Source organism: Bradysia coprophila, unplaced genomic scaffold, assembly GCF_014529535.1.
Source record: "Bradysia coprophila strain Holo2 unplaced genomic scaffold, BU_Bcop_v1 contig_70, whole genome shotgun sequence".
Classification (NCBI taxonomy): Eukaryota; Metazoa; Arthropoda; class Insecta; order Diptera; family Sciaridae; genus Bradysia; species Bradysia coprophila.
The window spans coordinates 1576325-1600907 of NW_023503941.1; the positions used below are offsets into that span (position 1 = coordinate 1576325).

The 24583-nt window shown below is 39.7% G+C and overlaps 3 protein-coding genes across 3 annotated transcripts; 2 read left to right on the plus strand and 1 right to left on the minus strand.

The window, feature by feature from the left end:
• The first annotated feature begins 1185 nt into the window (after positions 1 to 1185).
• Positions 1186 to 4660, plus strand: LOC119083667. Its single transcript, XM_037193452.1, has 4 exons — positions 1186 to 1889; positions 1951 to 2267; positions 3614 to 3818; positions 4015 to 4660. Exons 1-4 carry the CDS (start codon positions 1269 to 1271, stop codon positions 4504 to 4506), a joined length of 1635 nt encoding a protein of 544 aa, XP_037049347.1. The 5' UTR covers positions 1186 to 1268; the 3' UTR covers positions 4507 to 4660.
• Positions 4661 to 10391: 5731 nt separating this feature from the next.
• LOC119083658 (putative ferric-chelate reductase 1 homolog) lies at positions 10392 to 14196 on the plus strand. Its single transcript, XM_037193434.1, has 11 exons — positions 10392 to 10548; positions 10623 to 10940; positions 11023 to 11179; positions 11238 to 11308; positions 12482 to 12635; positions 12694 to 12836; positions 12932 to 13315; positions 13385 to 13628; positions 13710 to 13822; positions 13897 to 13995; positions 14063 to 14196. Exons 1-11 carry the CDS (start codon positions 10492 to 10494, stop codon positions 14159 to 14161), a joined length of 1839 nt encoding a protein of 612 aa, XP_037049329.1. The 5' UTR covers positions 10392 to 10491; the 3' UTR covers positions 14162 to 14196.
• A 1863-nt stretch (positions 14197 to 16059) lies between these two features.
• LOC119083651 (ubiquitin carboxyl-terminal hydrolase 15-like) lies at positions 16060 to 19237 on the minus strand. Its single transcript, XM_037193427.1, has 5 exons — positions 19018 to 19237; positions 18585 to 18838; positions 18377 to 18518; positions 16384 to 18318; positions 16060 to 16313 (listed from the first exon to the last, which is right to left on the minus strand). Exons 2-5 carry the CDS (start codon positions 18797 to 18799, stop codon positions 16140 to 16142), a joined length of 2466 nt encoding a protein of 821 aa, XP_037049322.1. The 5' UTR covers positions 18800 to 18838; positions 19018 to 19237; the 3' UTR covers positions 16060 to 16139.
• Between the last annotated feature and the right edge of the window lie 5346 nt (positions 19238 to 24583).

Here is a 24583-nt window from a genome sequence, read left to right on the forward strand (position 1 = left end):
TTCATAGATGACGAATCCGCAATAAAAATTTTGTCTGTCCGTCTGTCCTTCTGTCCGTCTGTCCGTCACGTCGATATCTTGAGTAAATCAAATCCGATTTCAAATTTTTCGAAAGATAGTCAAAATAGTGAGGCTAAGTTCGAAGATGGGCATATTTGGGTCGGCCCTTCGTGAGTTAGGGCCGCCTAAGCGCTTTAAGGTCTTTTGGGGATATTTACGGCAAAAAAAAAACGTTGAAAATGTAAATGAAACGGCAAAAGATAGGTAATGTCGATACCGATCCAGGAAAAAAAAAGTTTATTAAAATCGGGTGAATGGCCCGTGAGTTAGAGCCCTAGAAGTGAAAGGCTACTCGGCCCTAAGTGTATTTTGCATATAACTCGAGTAAATCTCATCCTTTTTTCGTGATTTTTGTTTCATTTGAAAGGTAATCGAAGCCCGAATATAATGTGGCGAAGAACGTTTTAAATTTGGGTCCTTGGACTGAGGCCGCTCCTCGGCCCTAAGTGTATTTTGCACATAAATCGAGTAAATCCCATCAAATTTTGCTAGTTTTTGTCTTATATGAAAGGTAATTGAATACCGAATAGAATGTGGTGAGAAAAATGTTTGAAAATTAGGTCCTTGGACTGAGGCCGCTCCTTGGCCCTAAGTGTATTTTGCATATAACTCGAGTAAATTTGATCCGATTTTCCTAATTTTTGTTTCATTTGAAAAGTAATCGAACGAGGAATAGAATGTTGTTGAAAAAAAATTAAATTTGGGTCCTTGGACTAAGGCCGCTACTCGGCCCTAAGTGTATTTTGCATATAACTCGAGTAAATTCCATCCGTTTTTCCTAATTTTTGTTTCATTTAAAAGGTAATCGAAGGCCGAATATAATGATGTTGAAAAAAAATTAAATTTGGGTCGTTGGACTAAGGCCGTAGCTAGGCCTTAGGACTCTCAATAAATTAAAATTTTAGGTCGACTTGAAATTTGTGTTACATTTGAGAGGAACGTCGTTATGCGCAATTTGGAAGATGTACACATTTCATAATAATTTGACTTCAACTAGGGTGACAGACGCACTACGGTCACGTGCGCAATAGATGTACGGATTCGTACGGGGCTCAGTCGCAGCAAACGCTCCGACTGTTCTGACGGCTCGTTATTATTCTATTATTCGTTAACTCGGTAACGGTGGCAGTGGCTTTTTGTTGGTGAACTTTTTGCGTCGTACACGCTTATTGTATCGGCAGTGTAAAGTCAAGGCGACAATAGTTTCGATGCTAGAAAAAATGGACGAGGAAATTATAAATTTGAAAGAGTGCCACTGCTACGTGCTGAGAGATCAGGAATGTTATTTCAATTGGGTCGTCAAGGAATTCGACATAATCAAAGCAAAGGAGAGAATGGCATCGAGAGGATGCATCGAAGCGTGTTCGGATATCAGCGAATGTAAATTTTGCTGTTTCGAAGGTAAATGGCGAAACTACGTTGAGCCGACCCATTTCCTTGACGGTGAAGACGATGAGACATTCAATCGAGACAAAGGTCATATCCATAAATTCGTGTCATGGAACGGTGAAATGACCTTTCTCGAGACATTCATTGGTGAATACGAACAGGCAGAGAAGCGGCTCGACTATCTAAATTCGGTGATTAATGATCGCATCGGAGGGCAGGACCGTCGCTTGGATTATTTGGACGGGTACAAATATATTCGTGAGATGCTTGGGGCGTACATACAATTTTGTAAATTGTCGCTAAGCCGTTCTGATCGGGCTTCGCTGCCAAGTTTCAACCAATTAAGCACGCCAGCTCAGATCGGTGTTCTGAGTTTGAAATTTCTATTTTGCAAGGAAACGAAAGAATCATTCGAAGCACAAATTCAAATACTGCGAAAGGTAAGCCGGACACATCTTAACAGATCGAGCAAACAGTGACACTGCTTTCTTTCCCGTTCAGCTGATCGAACTGGATCCTTTGAACGCCATTTGGCATGAATCACTTGGACTTCGGCTGCGATTGGTGAAGAATGATGCTGTAAGATTGGGACGAAAAACAGTCAAATGGTGCAGCCCCGAACAATCGACTGCATTCGCAACGGCGTACAGTCTCCGTCCGGACATACCCAGATTTTTTGCGTCGTTCAGTCGCAATGTGGCTGAATCGTGGAAAAATTGTGGTTACCAGTCGCAGACCCAACCCATCACACTCAGTATCCAGAATCAATCGTTCGACACTGTTGAAGATGCTCTCAATTTTCTGAAAAGGAACACAAGGTATGGACCTGACGACCAGTTTAGACTTGCCAAATAGGGCGTATCGAATTTTTAGAATTTTAAGGGCCGCGATAGCCTGTGTGCGGAAAACGTAGATCATTGAAAACTAATTCCAGGCATATGGTTGATGGATCCGAAGGTGCCCCGGACGACTTTAACTTTCAAATGGTCGTAACTCGGAAACTTGAGAGTATTTCTGAAAACAATGTTCTAGCAGGATGTAGAGCGTTAAAAACTCTACAAAACTGCCAAAGAAACCGATGGTCCAAAAGGTGTGTCTGTCGAGGTTTTCTAACATCGAAAGTTCGACATTTTCGTTTTTGACTTTTATTTCCTGAGAGACAAATTATTAAGTTTAGCTTTTGGCATGAGGTTGTAGAGGAGGTCGAGTACTACCAGTACACTAGGCATTGTCCCGGTCGGCGATCCATCCGAAACCACTTTTTCAACATTAATGAATGAACTTTTTAAGTGTACCCACGTCGCCCACGAAGCCAGTGCAGACACTGTAACCGGTGTTGCTGAGTCGAGGTAACCTTGGTACCTTGTACTTCAAAATCTGAGAAAGTGAAATTTGTGAGAAAAACAACAAATAATCGTTTTAATTAGTTATTTGACCCACGAACAGTAGTAAGATGTCGATTTCGTTGCAAATACACATTTTTCGATATTTTTACAAAAGGTTGAACTTCGTGGTATACCGTGTCAATATAATGTGCTACATCGAGATCCCAAACATTTTGTAAAAGAGTTCAGCTACTGTTATGGAATATTATGTGCACTTACTGGCCAAGGTTACCTCGACTCAGCAACACCGGTTACAGTGTCTGCATTGGCTTCGTGGACGACGTGGGTACACTTAAAAAGTTCATTCATTAATGTTGAAAAAGTGGTTTCGGATGGATCGCCGACCGGGACAATGCCTAGTGTACTGGTAGTACTCGACCTCCTCTACAACCTCATGCCAAAAGCTAAACTTAATAATTTGTCTCTCAGGAAATAAAAGTCAAAAACGAAAATGTCGAACTTTCGATGTTAGAAAACCTCGACAGACACACCTTTTGGACCATCGGTTTCTTTGGCAGTTTTGTAGAGTTTTTAACGCTCTACATCCTGCTAGAACATTGTTTTCAAAAATACTCTTAACTTTCCGAGTTATGACCATTTGAAAGTTAAAGTCGTCCGGTGGGACTTCTTCCCGGGCACCTTCGGATCCATCAACCCTATGCCTGGAATTAGTTTTCAATGATCTACGTTTTCCGCACACAGGCTATCGCGACCCTTAAAATTCTCAAAATTCAATACGCCCTATTGCCAAAATTGCTTCAACGAAACATTTTCGACAGATTTCTATTGGAGGTCGTTGACGATATTGCGTCTAAGGCTGATACTGCAAGGTCATTGTCCTCGTTGGGCGAAGTGTTTTCAGTTAGCCTGCCGATTCGGTTGCGAGATCTGGAATTAGCGGAAGAATGTATCAAAGTGGCCATCCGACTCAATCCGTCATGTTCGAAGTCCAATCATCGAATGGGACTTTTCCAGTTCTTCAAGGTATGCGACACTTGACCGTTTGTGCAACAATAACGTCCACAATAGGGTTCCGGATTGTCAAGATCCTTAACTACCGCGTTCACATATTCGCTCATCTAATTTTAAAATTTCCCCTTTTTTGGACATTGTTATTGCACGATCCGTAATCCGTTGACTGTAGTCGAGGCAATAAAAACAAAAATTCATTTATTCTCAGCGTCGCAATTTCGATAGTGGGCTGAGCTATTTGGTATCGGCAGTCGGTAGCAAAACGGAAAACTTCTATGCCGTCGTGGATTGGATTCAACTTCTAATTTACAAAGGTGAAATGAAATCGGAAACGCTGCGCGAAATTTTCGAAAACATTTTGTCGACGGATTTCAAGTGGACTGCAGTTCAAACGGCCCGACTAACGTTCCTAAAAGGTTGCTTCAACTTTATTGTGAAAGGCAATAAAGAGGAGACAATGGACTCGTGGATTCAAGCGTACAACCTGGACGCAGAAACGCTCCACTTTTCGATGGCATTCCACGAAGCAAAACGTTTCCAGTGGAAGTGCTTTGATGTGAAAGACATTTTGACGGTATTGACGTCTTCAAAGTTGAAAGCTGATCCCATTGTTAAAAAAATGGTCAACGAGATTCGTGCCAGAGGTGCTGCGTTGAAAGAGAATTTTCAATTTAACGATGCAAAATCGAAACAGAAATAAATTTGGATTTTCTTCTATGGTCGGAGAAAAGTAAGAAGTCACAATTCCAGTCCAATTCCCTTCAAGTCAACAATAAAATTTTGTTAATTGATTCATTGTCGTTTTGACAAAATAAAGTAACTTTTCGCCGTAACAATCCCGCCTTCGCATAACCATCCCAAGTTTTCTTCATGCAACGTTTCGTGTTGGATTTTGTTACCTTTAAAAAAAACCTTAATAGATAAGGGTGACTAAGGTCCTCGGGTCTGTCCTTACAAAATAATTGATACCTGAACAGGGTCTATAATTGGCGAATTCATTTACCAATTGACTGTGTACTTTACCAAAGATCATGGGCGCGCGTTAGCATAGCGCCCGTGACCCGTGACGCAAGTCCTATTACTAGAAAAATTAAAAAAAAAAAAATTTTGTCGTAGACTGCAGAACCATATATACAGCAAATATTGAAGTTCTACAATTCAAATACAAATGACTCCAAATTACCATTAAAAAAAACTAGGCGTGCGTACGAGTTCAACGAGCTATCACACGTTCTTGCAGCTTAAAATTTGGCCACGCAAAAAATCTTCCAAGAAGCCCCATTTCCATACATTTTGGTCAATTTCAGTACTTTAAACGAAATGAAAACATCCTACGTTACTTTATTAGTCCGTCCGTCCGTGTTTCCTATCTTCTAAAGTCTTCTTTAGATTTTGTTGAAATTTTGGGAGTAGATTCTAGTCGTCATTCTAAGACATTCCAGAAAAAAACATAGCTAACGCCGACCCGTACGAAACACCTATTCGTATCAAAAGCCTTTAATGTGAAACTCTTCATTTCTCTTACTTCATTTTCTTCTCTGCTGAAAAACTATTCTTCCTTTTAAATCACTTACATTATCTTTCTTTGCCTTGTTATCATATACAACTAAATTGCCGGAGGCAATATAGACAGCCCCGTACGAAGACAAATTTCAAAAATTCCTATTTAAACAGCTATATACCGCTATATTTAACTATATTTCACTATAAATAAACATTTCACAGATAAATATATGCTATTATATAGCTCTATATGCCTGTATATAGCTCAATATAGCTGTATATAGGTATATATAGATGTCCGTATATGGAATCCCTGAAACCCCACACACATAACAAATTATTTCCATGTTAACAGAAACTCTCTAAGTATCATTTTTCCCAAGATATTTCAATTTTACTAAAATCCAATATGGCCGCCGGCAGCCATTTTGTTAGGAGACCGGAAATAGTACCGACGCTTTACATTCGTTAATACCTTTCAAACAAAAAAAAAATTCATGAAATTCGGTCAAAATTTACTCGAGATATTGTCAAAATACACCACGTTCACTGTACTTCCGAGTAGCCAGATAAGAGCTCACTCCAAGAGACCTAGCTCACGCTCCGGAGAACATAATTTCATAAAACTTTTTTTCCCTGATTGGTACGGTCAATACCTATCTAATAAAGCTAAAACAGACGAAATATGTTCAAATGTGGCCGACCTACAAGCAAAAACTGCTTGCCGCCCTGTGCCTGTTCCACACCAAGGGGTCTAACTCACGAGTCGGTCATCCGATTTCCATAAACTTTTTTTTTGTCGATCGGTATTGTAAATACCTTTTATTTGACGTATCACTTACAAGTTTAACGTTTAAATGTCCGGAGATATCTTCGAAAAACCGTAAAGCACTTATTGGGCCACAGCTCGGGAGGGGTCGATCCAAAATCACTCATCTTCGAACTTAGCCTGTCTTTTGACATTACCAAACGGGAAAAAAAAGAATTTTCAAAATCGGATGCGTTTTACTCAAGTTATCGTGCAGACAGACGGACAGACGGACAGACGGACATTTTTTTTTTCGCGGATTTGGCATCTCTAGACAACCACAATAGGTTTCCCCTTACTCAGGGAGTCCAATTCGACGTGTTACAAACGTATGCGTAAACCCATAAGACCCCAGTACTTCGTACGGGTCTAAAAATTTGGGGGAAACCGGCTTTGTTTCGGAGGTAGGTCTCCTCGAAGTTCCCATATAGGCCCCATATAAGAACACCTTTAAGTGGGTGTGTGAGGATGGGAACAAATTTGTTCGCTTTTGGTATTTGGTAAGCTCTGCTCGCCTCAATTTTTTTCCCTAAATTTAGTATTTTTTAAATTTTTAAAATTTTTTAAATTTTTCAAAATTTTTTAATTTTTCAAAGTTTTTCAAATTTTGTAAATTATTTTAAATTAAAGTCGGAGCATTATAATTTGATCGATTCTACTCATTTAATTCATCTTTAAATAATTGTAGTTTTCGAAGAAATCATTTCGAAAACATTACAGTATAAAAGCTTAGACACGTGCATTTGAACGGATTACCCGCAGGTATACCGCGAGTAAACAGCTCTAATGCGCATGCGTAAGCTTTTATACTGTAATGTTTTCGAAATGATTTCTTGAAAAACTACAATTATTTAAAAATGAATAGAATCGATCAAATTATAATGCTTCGACCTTATTTACATTTTTTTAAATTTTTCAAAATTTCTTAAATTTTTCAAAATTTTTCAAAATTTTTAAATTTTTTTTTAAATTTTTCATTTTTTTTTTGAATTTTTCAAATTTTTTAAAATTTTTCAAAGTTTTTTAAATTTTTCAAAAGTTTTTAAATTTTGTAAAAAATTTTAAATTTTGTAAATTTTTTTAAATTTTTCAAAATTTTTCAAATTTTTCAAATTTTTCAAATTTTTTAATTTTTTTACATTTTTTAAATTTTTTCAAATTTTTCAAATTTTTTCAAATTTTTCAAATTTTTTCAATCTTCTAATTCTTCCAAAAGAACTGATATCAGTCAAAAACACTCAAAAGAGTAAAAGTGACGCAAGTCCCTGTGCATACTTCCAAAACAACTGATATCGCTGGATGTGACGCATTCTGCGCTTGTACGCAAAAACTGTAACAGGAAAAATTTGACCAAAGGAATTCTAGAAACAAAATTTTACCAAAAAAATTTTGCGTCACAAGTGGCAGATGTTGAGGAAAGTACTTTTAAGAAATTTTTTAAAATAGGCAAGAATATGTCCTAATACGTCCGAACCATCTGCCACTTTGTGACGCAAAATTTTTTTGGTAAAATTTTGTTTCTCGAATTTCTTTGGTCAAATTTTTGCTGTTACAGTTTTTGCGTACAAGCGCAGAATGCGTCACCTCCAGCGATATCAGTTGTTTTGGAAGTATGCACAGGGACTTGCGTCACTTTTACTCTTTTGAGTGTTTTTGACTGATTTCGATTACCGGATTTTCCGTTTTCGGTAATCTTTGGTAAATTTCAGTCAATTGTTAAATGAATTTACTGATAGTCTGTAGAAGAAGAAGGCCCTGTGTCTGAGGTCAAAAATTGTAACAAATAGTAAATGATCTGGCTTCGTTCTTAAAAGTGGTAGTGTTTCTCCAACATCTGCCACTTGTGACACAGTTCCTTTTGGAGTAAAATTTTTGGGTTCGTGCGCAGAATGCGTCACTCCTAATGATATCAGTTATTTTGTAAGTAAAGACCTAGGTAAAGGCTCAAGAAAAGGTCGTCCAAAAATGAGATGGATAGATGGCGTCGAATCAGATCTTCGGACGCTGGCAATAAGGAGTTGGCGAAGTGTAGCAGGAGACAGGGTTCGCTGGAACCGGATTCTCGATCAGGCCAAGGCCCATAAGTGGCTGTAGCGCCGGAGAAGTAAGTAAGTAAAGACTCAAGAAATTGTTCCACATTTGTGTCGTCATCCATCCATTAAGTCCGTTTTTCTCATTTACTCGTGGAAATGTTGGGGAATCCGTAGAGTTCATCATTTTTTGTCTGATATCAGTTTCTTTTCGAAAGAATGGTGAATGGCAGCAGGTTGATTATGTCAGATATAACCGGAATTCATCGAAAAACCTGATGGAAGTTGAGAAATGCTTGAGAAATCACGTCGAATCCCAAAATCTAGGAACCATCATTGGAGCAGGTTGGTTATGTCACCGAGAGAGCATGATTCCGAAAGTAAGAGATAAGGTAATATATAGGAAGACATGCTGCAAACCCAAAGATTTTAAGCGATAAAAAATGAGGCAGACCAATGGTCATCGACCATCAATATGACCACATCGTGAAAGGTGGCGATTCAACGATGACTAAGTTCGTTCCGCGTTCCGCAGATAAATTTTCTTGCTGGTCTGTTCCTGAACATCTGCCACTTTGCGACGCAGATTTTTTTGGTAAAATTTTAGTTGTTTCCAGTCTAAATTTTTTTTTGTAAAAATTATTTGGCAGATGATGAGAAAAACTAAGCCAGCTTGTTTGAACTAAAATTGGGTGTAAAATTTAATTTTTGCGTAACGAAGCTGAAAGCGTCAACTCTAGCGATATCATTCATTTTAGAAATTGTATTTCAAAGACTGCGTCACACTTTTCTCGAAGAGATTTTTGTTGGGATATCAGTCGTTTTAGAAGTTTTAGAACACTGCTTTTTATAACAGTTTATAACAGAAATTCGAAAATTTGACGAAAATCGAAAATTTGACGAAAATCGAAAATTTGACGAAAATCGAAAATTTGACGAAATTCGAAAATTTGACGAAATTCGAAAATTTGACGAAATTTGACGAAATTCGAAAATTTGACGAAATTTGACAAAATTCGAAAATTTGACGAAATTCGAAAATTAGACAAAATTCGAAAATTTGACGAAATTCGAAAATTTGACGAAGTTTGACGAAATTCGAAAATTTGACGAAGAAAGTAATTCTCTATCTGCCACCATTCAAGAAATATCTCCAAAACCCCAATTGACCCACTCATTTCCAACTTTCGACATTTTTCACAAATGCCCCTCTGTTCAACTCGTAAAACTCTGAGACTTTGCCGAAGAAAGTAACTCTCTATCTGCCACCATTCACAAAATAACTCTAAAACCCTAATTGACCCACCCATTTCCAACTTTCGACATTTTCCACATATGCCCCTATGTTCTACTCGTAAAACTCTGAGACTTTGCCGAAGAAAGTAACTCTCTATCTCTCATAATCGCAAAAATATTAGTCCTTTCATCCAACGCTCGAGTAGCTCAAAATTTGGTCACTCTAATCACTCTAGCTCAAACGAATCTGCACCGATTTTTCCTAATTATTTTTTTGTTCGAATCGTGTTACGAATACCTTTTATTTGATGGGTCGCACGCCTCTGTAGGTTTCAATACAGCTAAGCTACAGCCGAAAACGCGTTCCCGACCCTCGAAAACCACACTCAGAAACCACTTCGAGGCCAATAAAACAAAATTCTGGTTTTTCCTGGGGTAATGGCGTATCACAATTTCTTTTTTATGCCTACCCTGAGGTTCCTGCAAAATTTCATGGAGATTGGCTGACTAGTTTCCGAGATCGTCTGTCGATAGATAGATAGAAACATACAGAGTAAGTTGAAAGATTTTGATTGTTTGGGAAAAGTCAATTTGGTGCATTTTGTATGAAAAGTGACCAATTTCAAAACGATGTATCTCCGGCAATTTTAAAGCTACATAGTCGAGTGATAGCTCGTTTTGCTCGTATTTGAAGCGCGAATAAGATAGAATAGGATTTGTGGTGATTCAGGCCAAAGGAAAGAAACTTAAATTCTCGCCTATACATAGTTGCCGCGTCTCAAAAAAATTTCTTCGTTCTTCTCCGCTATCGCTCCGGACATGATCCTCTTCTCATTTTCTATGGCGTGGGTATTTGGTTTCATAGCGTCTAAGAATTCCGTTTCTCTACTTAATGCCCCTCATTCACAATCTTATCTGTTCACGTGTAATTCGATAACAATAAGATAGCAATAGAGAAGTGAAGAGGCAATCAGAGAATTTTACGTTATTTATTACCTTTTCAGTTTGTGCCATTCGATTAGTCGAGTAGTCGAAGTTAAAAATTGTTGTCGTCGTTGAGAGTTTTCGAATTAATTTTTTCCGGACATTATTCACAGTCCGCTGCAAGATGGTTCGTAGTATTAGTTATTTACTAGTAACGGTGATAGCGGTTGCAAGTGTTCAGGTAGCGATATAGAGACATGTTCCACTGATGCTCAAAATATTCTTATCTCCCGAATCCATTTCTTACATCATCAGATGGTTGATGGTCAATTCAACTATTCGATCTGTGAAAATGCTACTTGCTTTGGACTTCCGGACCATTGCTTAGACACATTCGATTGTCAGGCAGTTTGTAAGGTGAACAAACTCACCTCAGACGTCTATCAATTCGAGGTGCAAACAATGCCACAGACGAACCAATCATCATTACCACTAGCGTACGTAGCCGTCGGTCTATCATTGGATTCGCGTATGGACGATGACTCTGTGGTGGAGTGTGTTATGATGAATAATCAAGTTGAAGTGTTCATGTCATATACAAGACAAAGTCCAAGAGGTGCTGATCGTCATACGGTTAGATTTTGGGATTTTTTTTCTTTGATACGAGTGGTTTAAGAGTGCGATGAGTAATTTATCAAAATCGTTTCACACACAGTATACCGATGAGATAAGAATAACTCAAACATCATATTCCGATGGGAGTATACGGTGTGCATTCGAACGGAAAGCGGTTACCGTTATCAACAATCAGATATTTGATTTGAACGGGATACCCCATCACTTGCTACTGGCTGTTGGAACTGAAGTGGATGGTAATGGTGGCTAATTCAATGAGTGAACTGTTTATTTAAAATTAAAATTTATTTAAAGCCACTTCACTGCGGAGACACACTGTCCGGCTGGCGTCAAACGAACCAATAATTGTGCCTGATAGTGTAGAGGTTAGAAAAGACAAATGTCCATCGCCGACTTTCCTTCGCAGTTCAATTTTTTGCGACTTATAGATAGAAGGGCGTTTGAAAGACTTCTCAAAAATTTATCTGTTGTTTACAAAGGAGAGGCGACATTACTACCCATGAACGATAATGTCGTCCCATGAACGATAATGTCGTCCCATGAACGATAATGTCGTCCCATGAACGATAATGTCGTCCCATGAACGATAATATCGTCGCATGAACGATAATATCGTCACATGAACGATAATGTCGTCCCATGAACGATAATGTCGTGCCATGAACGATAATGTCGTCCCGTGAACGATAATGTCGTCCCATGAACGATAATGTCGTCCCATGAACGATAATGTCGTGCCATGAACGATAATGTCGTCTCATGAACGATAATGTCGTCCCATGAACGATAATGTCGTCCCATGAACGATAATGTCGTCCCATGAACGATAATGTCGTCCCATGAACGATAATGTCGTCGCATGAACGATAATGTCGTCGCATGAACGATAATATCGTCACATGAACGATAATGTCGTCCCATGAACGATAATGTCGTCCCATGAACGATAATGTCGTCCCATGAACGATAATGTCGTCTCTCATGAACGATAATGTCGTCCCATGAACGATAATGTCGTCGCATGAACGATAATGTCGTCGCATGAACGATAATGTCGTCCCATGAACGATAATGTCGTCCCATGAACGATAATGTCGTGCCATGAACAATAATGTCGTCCCATGAACGATAATATCGTCACATGAACGATAATGTCGTCCCATGAACGATAATGTCGTCCCATGAACGATAATGTCGTCCCATGAACGATAATGTCGTCGCATGAACGATAATGTCGTCGCATGAACGATAATGTCGTCCCATGAACGATAATGTCGTCCCATGAACGATAATGTCGTCCCATGAACGATAATGTCGTCACATGAACGATAATGTCGTCCCATGAACGATAATGTCGTCCCATGAACGATAATGTCGTCACATGAACGATAATGTCGTCCCATGAACGATAATGTCCTCCTGTGAACGATAATAACGATATTATCGTTCACGAAATGATTTTATCGTTTTCTGAATTATCGTTATTGACGATATTGACCGTGCATCCACTCTATCCACTTTAAATCAACAATTTTCAGATTCCCAATCAAAATATCGATTACGATGCATGCGCCATAACACAGACATGTTTCGGTATGCCCAGTGGATGTATATCCTCAAAAAATTGCCATACGGCCATTACCATCACCCACACATCCCCAACATACAAGTTTCAAATGGCTACCAGTTCGGGTATCATTCATTCTGCCAATTACACGACCTAGACCGCAAAGTATATGTCTGTTTTCAGGCACTGCATATGTGGCGGTAGGATTATCGATGGATAATCAAATGGGCAGTGATTCAGTAATTGAATGCGTACGAGAGAATGATGCAGTTAACATGTACACTTCATTCACAAGAAATGATCACACAGGAACTGATCGCCATTCTGTGAGTAACAATTTGTCGTTCATATCGTAGCCCTGGGCTGATCACACCTGATCACTTCTCTGGGTCGTGAGATAAAATTTGAATTATTTTCTCAGTCAGATGGTTTGGCTACGCTTCTCGATTCGTCGTATGTGAACGGTCTAATATACTGTTACGTTGAACGTAATGAAACTGGTGCAGTGTTTGACCAGGAATTCGATCTAGCCAACCAGTTTTTCTACATTTTGCTAGCGATCGGTGATGTAACAACTGCCACAAGTCTTACAGGGCACAAACAGAGACAGGTATCGTCTGAAGCCATTCATTTATCGGATATCGTTGATCTTAAAGAAGCGGCTAAACCGTTGCTCATTAAATTGCATGGATGCTTCATGATATTCGCTTGGATGGGTACAGCTGCGGTGGGCTTGGTATTGGCTAGATACTTTAAGAAGGAATGGTCGAATAAAAAAGTTTTCGGAAAGGATGTGTGGTTCATCGTAAGGCAATATCAAATGACAACAGCCAAGCTCACAGAGTTGAAACGATTTCTGCTTTCCCAAAAACAGGGACATATGGTATGTATGGTGATCACATGGACGCTGACACTGGTTGCCTTCGTCATGATATTTGTTCATGTTGGTGGATGGACACAGATCGGAAATACTCACGGTATAATGGGAATAGTCGTTACGGTCTTGTGCTTTTTCCAACCAATCGGAGCTGCTTTCCGACCGCATCCCAAGCATCCAAGACGGATCGGATTCAACATCGGTCATTATTTCATTGGACGCATCGCATTTTTGCTGGCAAGTAAGTTTGACCATCGTTAGTCAAATGAATGCTTTAACTGACGGATCGTATACACTTCCCCCTTCCCTATCTCTCTTTCAGTTATCAACATCTTCTACTCAATTTTCTTGACCTCAGCTGAAATGCCCCTTTGGTTTCTATCAATTTTGGTGATATTTTGCGTAGTCTTTTGGGGAAACCATATTTTGATGAGTGTAAGTGTTGTCTGGTACTGACAAAGGTAACATTATCAGGGGTGATAAATCGTCTGAATGATTTAAATTCACAGACAATGGCATATCTCGCCGATGATAAACGTAGTCTGCTGCGAGCTTTTATCGGTCCTGCTAAGCACATTGATTATGCGACAGCAGATTACATTGCTTGGGTAAGTGATTTGTGATATATCAAGTCCGAATGCACTGCTAATCGACGGTTTTTATTTATTTGAATAGTACGTCCGACTGAAGAGGAAGTTTTTCGTCCTATATTTAGCTGCAATAATTGTCCTAGTCGTTAGCAGTATTTGTGTCGTTATATTTAGCCGGACTTAGATTCAACAGGAGATTAAAGTTAATGATGACTCAGTACCGTATGCGTTTTCCTTCGGAACCATTTATTACACTGCATAGGCGATCGGAGAGTTGTGGGAATGTACAAAGAAAACCATCTCTTCGACCATTGTTTTAATAGTTTCGTAATTGATCATAATTAAACTTGAAGTGTACTGGAGGATATCCTCCGATCCCACGTTTCTTATTCTTATCCAGACATAACTGTTGATGAAGTCAAGGCCGCAGTAGCCGAGATGAAAAACGAAAATCAATGTCTCCAATGGGAAGAAGTACCAGAAGCCTGGGAAAATGCGGTAATTACATTGCGGCATAAAAAAGGAGACATAACAAAGCTGGAAAATTACCGACCCATAAGCCTATTGTCAACACTACAAGTTGTTTATATGAAAATCATTACGAAGAGGAACACTAACAAGTTCGACTTCTACCAACCTGTTGAACAAGCTGCATTCAGCTGCATCTGGTTTCAGCTGCATCTGGTTTCAGCACAAACGACCATTTGCAGGTGATGAGAAGTGTCGTGAATACAACATCGACATAGTCTTGCTATGAAAAAGCTTTCGATTCCGTGGAAACATGGTCGATATTGGACGCATTAGACGAATGTAGAGTAGACTCAAGGTACTCCAACACAATTCGATATGTGTACAAAAATGCTACTTGATGTATAAAACTTCATAAGAGCACGGAGAAATTCAGAATTGGCCGAGGTGTACAGGGTGACACCATTTCACCGAAATTATTCACGGCGATTCTGCAGAGTGTTTTTAGGAAGTTAAACTGGAGTAAAATGGGAATAAAGATAAATGGAGAGTACCTGAGCAATCTCCGCTTCGCTGATGACATTGTACCGATAGCAGCGAATCTAGGTCAGGCTCAGCTTATGCTACAACAGTTAAGTGAAGAGGCGAACGTTGGACCAAAAAGATCATGAACTGGCGACTTTATAAAAGACGAGCTATAGGTAGACCACCAGAGCGATGGACAAACGGAATTAAGAATATTGCAGGTACAAACTGGCAGCAAATGGCAATGGATCGTACGAAATGGAAAGAAGTTGGAGAGGCCTACATCCAGCAGTGGATAGAAACAGGCTGAAAAAGAAGAAGAAGAAGAATGGGAAATAGAATGAAATTTGGTGCCATTTGGACCACTCGTTCCTGGGAAATAAGGAAATGAAGTTAGAAGTCGAAACTTTTACCGATTTTAACAGGCGATAACTCGTTGAGTTGCAGGAAATAGGATGAAATTTGACCATTTTAATTGCGCTGCAACGCTGCATAAAGTGCTACAAAAAGTGATAAATTTGAGCGAAGATTCGCTCATCTTAAAGTGGCCAAATTTGAACAAGTAGGTGTTCTTTGGAAAGCTCTCGACGAGCCCTAGAAAATAGGATAAAATTTGACGAAATTTGAGATCAGCGAAGGAAAATATTTGCCCTAATAATGACAAATATGTCAAAAATATCCTGAAAGTTCACCTATAAGTGTTCAGATGCGTTAGGAAGACCTCGTAAGGAAATTTGGAAATGGATGAAGCTTAAAGCGAAGCTACATCGAAAATTCGACGAAAGTTTTATTATTTTACGAAGTTAGAGCGCTAAGGGGAGCTAGCTGAAAATTCGTTCTAGATTGATGTATTTAGTGTTTTGCTTGTGTTAATAAAGTCAGTGAAAGTCTGCATAAGACATTTAGGTGTAGCTCCGGTACAAGAATTCTACTACGCATCTTCTTGATGAAAGAGGAGCACTTCACGTTGATGGAATTATCTTAAATTACGAAAAAATTGGCTATTCCCGCAGCTCACTCAGCAAAAAAAAACTCTTCCACCTTCAGAGTCCAAGGCTTTTGTTGCCACGAAGGTTACATTGAGACCGATTTTATAATTCGAAATTTTTTATTTCGTTCCAAACAAATTATCTTCAAAACAAAATTCGTATTTACGTGAAGCCCATACCTCAAACCTCGTTGCGCTTCAAGTAGTAGAGGACATATGCCTGCTTCGACACGACATCTTTTTCATCCGACTCACTGACACTGGAATCGTTGAAGTAATACCACTTGCTAGTTTCACTATTTTTTGCGTAAGCAGAATAATGGCCACCACCCAGACTGCCATAATGGTTCGATACCTAAAGGACAAAAGCAATGAATTTCCATCTGAATCCTCCGTCATCATTGCAACCCGTTTGCAATACTCACCGCTATCAAATCGTATAGAATCGATTTCTTGTCAGGATTATGCAGCACATGAGCCCCCATGTCTAGACCGGTGATCGGAAAATCCACCGAAGTGTCCAATTTGTCGCGCCAATGGCGGGAATACGAAAACCGTTTCAAATGAATGATCAGCACGTTCGGCACTTCCCATAAATCGAACTTTTTTGTCGCTTGTTGATGTTTCTTACATGTCGGACAGTACCACGAATCGTCGGCGCCTAACTTTTCCGTCGTTGTGAAATTGTGTATGCATTCCGACAGGGCAATGCTGGACCGACTTTGATTCGTAGACTTGTGAAGGGCGACCTTGAAGGGATTCTCCCGCTCAGGATCGTAGTATTTTGCTTTAGCTTTAGATGGAAGGTCCACGGCTAGGTAACTGTTTCGGTTTAGTTGGATTGGTGTATGTGGATCGAGTGTTACAATGTCAATGGTTCCCATCGAATTTGTAAGTGTTAGCGAAAACAATTCCGTTCCGTTACCGTCTGCCGACATCATTTCATCGGAATCCGTGGAATCATCCAGACCGACAGTCCTATTGTAGTTGCACAAATGCTGGGCCACTTTATCACGTAGCGCGTCGTAGTGTGGTTCGTTCACTCCGACGAAAAATGGTCGACCGAAGAGAAACTTTTCCCCATCAGGTTGAACTTCCCGGAAATAGACCGGAAACGCGCTTCCATTGGGCGGCATTTCATAAATAACTAAATCTTTCAGCTGAGACACGATCGCCTCTTCATGTTCAAATATTCTGTGGATGCGATGGTGGTAAACATCAGCCACGATCAATTTTGTGTGGTCAATCTGATGGTCGAGAATCTTTTCCCTATCGACGGCGAGTGCCAGTGCCCGACAAATGTCACCAATTGCACCGTACTTGGGCACGGTCAATCCACTGAACAGGAACGCCACTTCAGTTTCTCGGTTGCCATTCGAGTCTTCTGACGCGGCATCGGCTGGAACGAAGATAACGTCGATCTGTCGTTCTCGTTTCACCGGCAACGGTAGTGACAAATAGCAAAACGGATCGAATGTCACACTAACCAGTTCACAATCGGGACAAACCAGAGTCGACTTAAGCAGCCCGTGAAATGTGTCCACGATGATGCTGTCGTTGCGTTTCTTGTAATTTTCCCAAGACTCATTGGCCACAATAAGATCGGGTCTTTGGTCGACATCAGTCTTCAATTCAATGTACGGTTTCTTGGTGATTCGGTTGAGATCTTCGTGCAATCCGTCCAGTAAAAATGCCATCAGTTCCTGGCAATCTTGCTGTGCATAGCCGCTGAACTGTGGCGCAAAACTACCGACAACGTACTTGAAATCTCGCGGCGTAAAGCAATTCATATTTCCCGACCACATATTTTTGATCAGGTCACCGTATGCCTCGGCAATCCTTCCGTCCATGCCAAGCGGATTATTTCGGTTAATTTCGGCCAGGTATTTGTCGCTGGTAATAAATTCCGTTAGTGGAGGTGTATTCGACAGACATTGCAAAGCACTGTTCATGAAGCACGTGTTTCCAAGATTGGTCAGGCCGCAAAGACCGGGTGCATGTGCCTTCATACCAGTCGCCGACCGAGTGACCGTAGAACGTTGAACCGAAGATGGCCACGTTCCGTTTTTACTACGCACTTCCAGCACAACAATATCACCGTGCGTAATACTAACGTCTGCCAGAGTTTTCCCGTCATCAGTATCGAGGAGGGTGTTCAAATGATACATTTTTGATTCGCGCGACGGATCGAATTTGAACAGTCGCTTCATGTCATCTTCCAGATCGTGCAACGTTGTCATGCGACTGTACGAACTAGTCACAAAATTATTCTGCCGTTCGTACGAGCACAACTTCAAGTCGACGAGGTAAATCTCGACTGTACAAGAAGTGGAGTTGTGTCCCTCTTCAATCACCCATCGCTTGAGAAAATCGGAATGTTAGACCCGGCCTAGCACACTGTATCTACATGTTTATTACCTTGATCGTATGCCGGTCATTTTGAATGCCAAAGTAGCCGTACAACATTTGCCACGCTTCTTCCGGTACAAATTTATAGTCCAATTCCTCCTCCAGTTGATCCCTCAGCTCGAACGATCCGTTAGCCGATGAATTGAACAACCTGGTGACGGAGCGAGACCGAATTTGAAACTGAAATTTGCTGATGCGTACAAAAAGCGATTCTCACTTGGAATTGTCTATCGGTCCGGGATTGTGAGTTGGTTCTTTGTCGGTGACGAATTTCTCGAACTGTTCGTACCACTTTTTGTCGACCAAGTACCACGATTCCCCTTTGCACATTGGTTTCTCAACGATTTTCCGTACATCGTCTAGATTAATGTCGCCGGTCGGCATGGATTCTTCGACTTCCATTGGCGATTCGTCGTCTAACGGAGGCGACATTGATCGAGATTCCAACGGAACTGGACAAGCAATATCGAACTGAAAGTTGAATCAGAAATGTTCGAATTAGTTACGGTGAAATCACCATTGACCGTTCGTGACTGAGGAACATCATGCCATTTTATCACAAAGCATTTCGTGCATTTCATACGCGCTCGCCATAAAACTCTTTTCGCTTTTGACGAGCCCAATACATTTTCACTCGAAAATTATCTCACCGATTATTTATAGATTGGATGGTAAAATATCGGCCGGACGTTGCTCAAGTCGCACACAATCCAGTTTCAGTTCGAAAACATAGCACAATTCGATCAATTCAATGGAAATGTATTGGCAACTTAAACTGGGAGATGTGAAAACGGTGTGCGAATGGAGGTAATTAATCGAAAATTAGGTTAACACATCTCACGGGCCTTTTTTGTTATGACATGACAGACATATGACCGATTTGCGCCGCAAAGGCCGCAATGTAGTACCAGTCAGCTAGTACGACGTTTTTGTTTAATCTTTAATTTCGTTTTGTGGCGCAAAACAAATTCAAATACTTTCGACGATTGGGTAGTATAATGCTATTGCTCAGCATTTATAGGAGGAGTCTAGTTACATTTGAATAATGCATTGAACAAATTAGTACACCTGCGGAATTGATTTTTTTCACTTTTATGTTATGTTCGGAAGTATCAGGCAAAAGTCCCGTGAGAGTTTTACAGGGGAAATGTCTTAAATCCAGATTTTTGTGCATAACCAGGCACTCGTTTTCGAATGAGTTCCATGCTTAAACTGTGATAGTATCTGAACAAAAACCGATAATTAAACTTGCAGCAATAATAAAAAAACATTTTGAACGCGAAATTTGCAAATAAAAAAACGAAGTGACTATTGGCAGGCGCCTGCCAAAAGTGAAAATTTTATTAAAATGACTATTGGCAGGCGCCTATCAATAGTTTTTCTTATAGAATTTTGACTATTGGCACAGACGATAATTTAAAAAGGAAAATGCTATTCGCATTACGTATTCTAGAGCTTTCGAAACCAAATATTATTAACGACTTTATAACAGAATATTAATTAGATCAAATAGTCAGTTATATTAACCTTTTATGAATCATATGGTTCAGGCATGTGTTTTGTTCCTACTTAATCCTTCTACAGATTGTGTGAGGGAGAAGTTTAGTCTGATACAACTAAATTCATTTCTACAATTTGTAGGAGTAAAGATTTTGGTTTGTTCCTACAGAGTTCATCGTTCTACAAACTTTACAATGAAAGAGTTTTGTTTGTTCCTACCGAATTCATTTCTCTACATACTGAGTAAAGGTGTTGTTCGGTTTGTTCCAACTTCCAACTGAATTCATCCTTCTACAAACTGTGTAAGGAAGGACTTTGGTTTGTTCCTACCGAATTCATCCTTCTACAATTTGTGTGAGGAAGGAGTTTGCTTTGTTCCTACTAAATTCGTCCCTCTACAATTTGTGTGAGGAAGGAGTTCGGTTTGTTCCTACTGAATTCGTCCTTCTTCAAACAGTGTAAATAAAGAGTTTGGTTTTTTTCATTCTCCTACAAACTGTGTAAGGAACGAGTTTGCTTTGTTCCTACTGAATTCATCCTTCTACAATTTGTGTGAGGAAGGAGTTTGGCTTGTTTCTACTGAATCCATCCTTCTACACACAGTGTCAATAAAGAGTTTGGTTGTTAATTCTCCTTCAAACTGTGTAAGGAAAGAGTTTGATTTGTTTCAACTGAATTCATCCTTCTACTAACCCGCCGATCACAATGGTCTCGTTCGAAATGGCCTCACGAATTGCAACGTCTGCGATTGACGATACGGGGTCACTGGAAGCGAAAATAACTTCGCAGTTATTGTCACTTAGTGATTTGCCAAGCAGATTTATGAAACGTTGCATGTTGAATGTATTCGATAAAAAGATCTCCTTCTTGCAGCTAACCATCATGTTACCAGTGAAAAGTATGTCTTTTCCTGGTATTCCTTTTGTACGACGAAGATTAATTTCATCCCTTACGCTAGGGGATAAGTCGTAGTTGCTTTCAAGTACAACGGTAGAGTGTCCATATTGTGACACATATTTGATATATTTTTCAAAAATTGCATCAAAAGTCTCATCTTTCTGCCAAGGAATTTTGTTGATTAATGAACGACCATTGATCACAATATTACAACCATCAAAAGCCGTTGAATTTTTCCCATCAGATCCAACGTTTTTCCATAAAGTATCAAAAAGAGTTGAAGTATTTCCTTCGCGCATAAATCCAAATTCATCGAAAAGAGCTGACGGCTTTTGGGAGCGCTCGTACTTAAACACATTTCGAATTTCATTGTCATCCATATCTCTTGTTATCAACATTAGTCGTTGAAAAAGCAGCTGAGGATCAATACTCACTATTTCACCATCCATAACGAGAGCACACTTCGAACTCGGTTTGATGGCACTGTTAGCTTTTTTGAAACAATATTCGCCAACCTTCTTTTCAACCATTCACACCCCCCCTGAACAAAAATAAAGTTTTACCGAAAATGCACCCAAAAATTGATTGCTGTTCTGAATAGAGGGACCCTAGGGGAGTTCAAAACGATGGTCCGTTAAGCTGGACCAGATGCTTCCCCAGCCCATACAATTTTTTCCTTAGTTGTATGGGTGTGGGGAAGCATCTGGTTCAGCTTAACGGACCATCGTTTTGAACTCCCCTAGGGTCCCTCTATTCAGAACAGCAATCAATTTTTGGGTGCATTTTCGGTAAAACTTTATTTTTGTTCAGGGGGGGTGTGCATTGACGAAATAATTTTTTCTCCGATTTCAGATGATGTATCAATGTTTACGTTGCCGGCAGCCTTCGATCCGTTGCAAATATTTCGCAAACCGGAGTCGGGACACTTAAACGGATTACGTTCGTTCAAAAACTCCAGCACGCATTTAGTGTCTTCGTGGTCTCGCGCTTGCCTGAAAATTTAAAAAAGTATTGTTCTGCAGATGATGATGTGCATACGAAGGTAATTTGAATAACTAAAATTTCAACACAGACGCAGTCGGTCTAAAATTTTGCAACAATCTATTCGTGATTTAAGATGGAGTTGGAAATCGCGAGGCAGATCATCAGTCAGAATTGCAATTTTTATGTGACCTTAGACATCTTTTGTAGGTAGATCCATCACTATTCATAGCTGTTTTTGTTGAAAAGCTTCAGGAAAATACTTGTGAATTTCTTAGAATGATTTCTTGGCCGAATTTAACATCAAACATTACAGTACCAACTTATAAGCTCAAATGAGCACTAAAATAAGCAATGCCTTACTTAATTACTGAAAGATATTGCACCGGTTTGTTCATGAATGTTTGATGTCGAAATCGGCCAGGCCATTCTCTGCAGATAAAAAAACTATTTCCATTTCATTGATTGCACTTTCTGGTCTAATGAATATTTTGTTAAGAATGGACACGACTAATGTTAGGCACCTTGCTTTATTTTCTTTTGAGTAAAACCGTAAAAGTTGATGTCGATTTTCATAAATCCGCAAATTTTATTAGAGTAAAATCCGAACTTCGCGTAGTTTATTTTATTATATTGACAAATACTAGAGGTTCAATCGCGACTTCACGATTTTCAGCAAATAAGGAACTCACGTATATTAAGTTTATTTTGATTTAAGTGTATTGAAGTCATACCTGGCTAAGCTACAAAGTTACGGAATGGTAATTTGAGAACGATTGATCTGTTTATTACGAATCTTCAGCCGGATTTAGTGAAGATTTCGAGGTCGAAAGACCCGTTAGTTCGCGAAGATGCCCATCACTCTGCCCTAGTCGTAAATATGAAGTTGTCGAAACCGAAACTCTTGCCTGACAGTAGGCTATCAAAAGTGAATTTTTTTAAAGCGGACTATGCCAAGCTCAATGAAGAGCTTGTGAAAGTTGATTGGTTGAGTTTACTTGGTGATTTGGATATCGACGATGCCGTGAATAAGTTTTATGCCACGATTCAACCGTTCATTGACGGTATACCGAAAGTCTATGTTCCGGCTAGGGATTATCCAGTCTATTATTCCTTTGAGCTAATCTCCCTGATCCGAAAGAAAGATTCTGTGCGGTTGAAGATGAACGATGAGAAGTGTCCGATGGCTAAGGCTAAGCTCGTAACTGATTTTCGTGAACTTCGTAAGGCAGTTAAAGGTAAGATAAAAGAATGTTTTGACGATTACGTGAAAGATTGTGAGGAAAAAATGAAGTTCAATACGAAATGCTTTTTTTCCTTCACTAAATCATTAATGAAGACGAATTCGTTGCCTGGAGGTATGAAATATGTGAGCGAAGAGGTATTCGATAGGCCATCTATTTGCAATTTGTTTGCTAAGTTCTTTAACTCAGTGTACAATCCGATTCTTGAGCCTGGTATCGAAGAAGTTATGGATCCTTTTCTTCACCAAGAAGGTGTCCTCTCGGCCGCACCTGATATGTCTTTTACTGCTGAAGAAGTTGAGGCTGTGATTAAGGGTTTTGATAAGAACAAAGTCTCGAGCCCAGATGGGATCCCAATGCTGTTCTTCATGCAATTATCACTTTCGCTTAAGCTGCCTCTTTCTATCCTTTTCAATAAGTCGATTAGAGCCATGTCATTCCCTTCTGGTTGGAAGGTAAGCTTTGTTTCTCCCATTTTTAAAGATGGGGATAAAGGTGATGTGAGCAACTACAGACCAGTAAGCATATTATGTGCAGTGTCTAAGATATTTGAGAGGCTCGTTTTCAACAAGCTTTTTGAGGTGGTTAAAGGTAATATTCATGGCTCACAGCACGGTTTCTACAGGAAAACGTCAGCACAGACCAATCTGATGGAATACGTCTCGACGGTTGCAGATGCTATTGTCAATGGAGGTCAAGTAGATACGGTCTACACGGATTTTGCTAAGGCCTTTGACAAAGCTGATCACGCGATTCTTCTTCGTAAGCTGAGCAATTTTGGATTATCACCTGGGATGATTACGTGGTTTTCATCATATCTACGTGACCGAACTCAAGTAGTCGTCATTGGCGGTTGTAAGTCAAACGAGTTTTCTCCTACGTCAGATGTTCCACAAGGCTCTATCCTCGGTCCTTTGCTGTTTATTATGTTTATCAATGATTTGTTAACATCGTTTCAAATGCTGTTTTTCCAATCGTGTAATACCGGTCAAAAGATCAGACAATAATGTCGGAACAAAATCTGACTGTTTCTCGATATTGGCTAAATCGTCTGGGTGTGGGTACTCTTCCTTACATGTCGGCATACTTAGTATCTCGGATCGAATCAATGCGATAGCCAGTTTTATAATTCTGCTCTTCTCAGCCTCACTATTCAAATTCCTTTTGGCTTTGTAGAAGTCCGAAATGATGTGCTCAACGGAATATCTAAAATTAGTGATGAACAGTTTAGGGCGACACAAGACAGCTTCAGCAAATTAACATAAAATCGAAAGGTGCCGAAAAGTGTACGTTTCAATGATGAAAAGTACACTTTTCGTCATTGCACCATTTTATGTTTTCTACGCTAAGTGTTGGTGCTTGTTGAACTTTTAATTACCGAAACAAAACCAAGTCGTTAATTCCGTTCACCTGACTTATTACAATATTGTCGCCAAAATGTTCCAATAGTTTTTGCTTGAAGTATTTTCTTGAGTACGCATTAGTACTTTCATCGCACTCACTCTCCATTCGTTCACAGAGATCTGATATCGCGAAAACTTCGCCTTCATTTTCCACCATGTATGGTCCATGTATGCACATATTTTGAGGAATG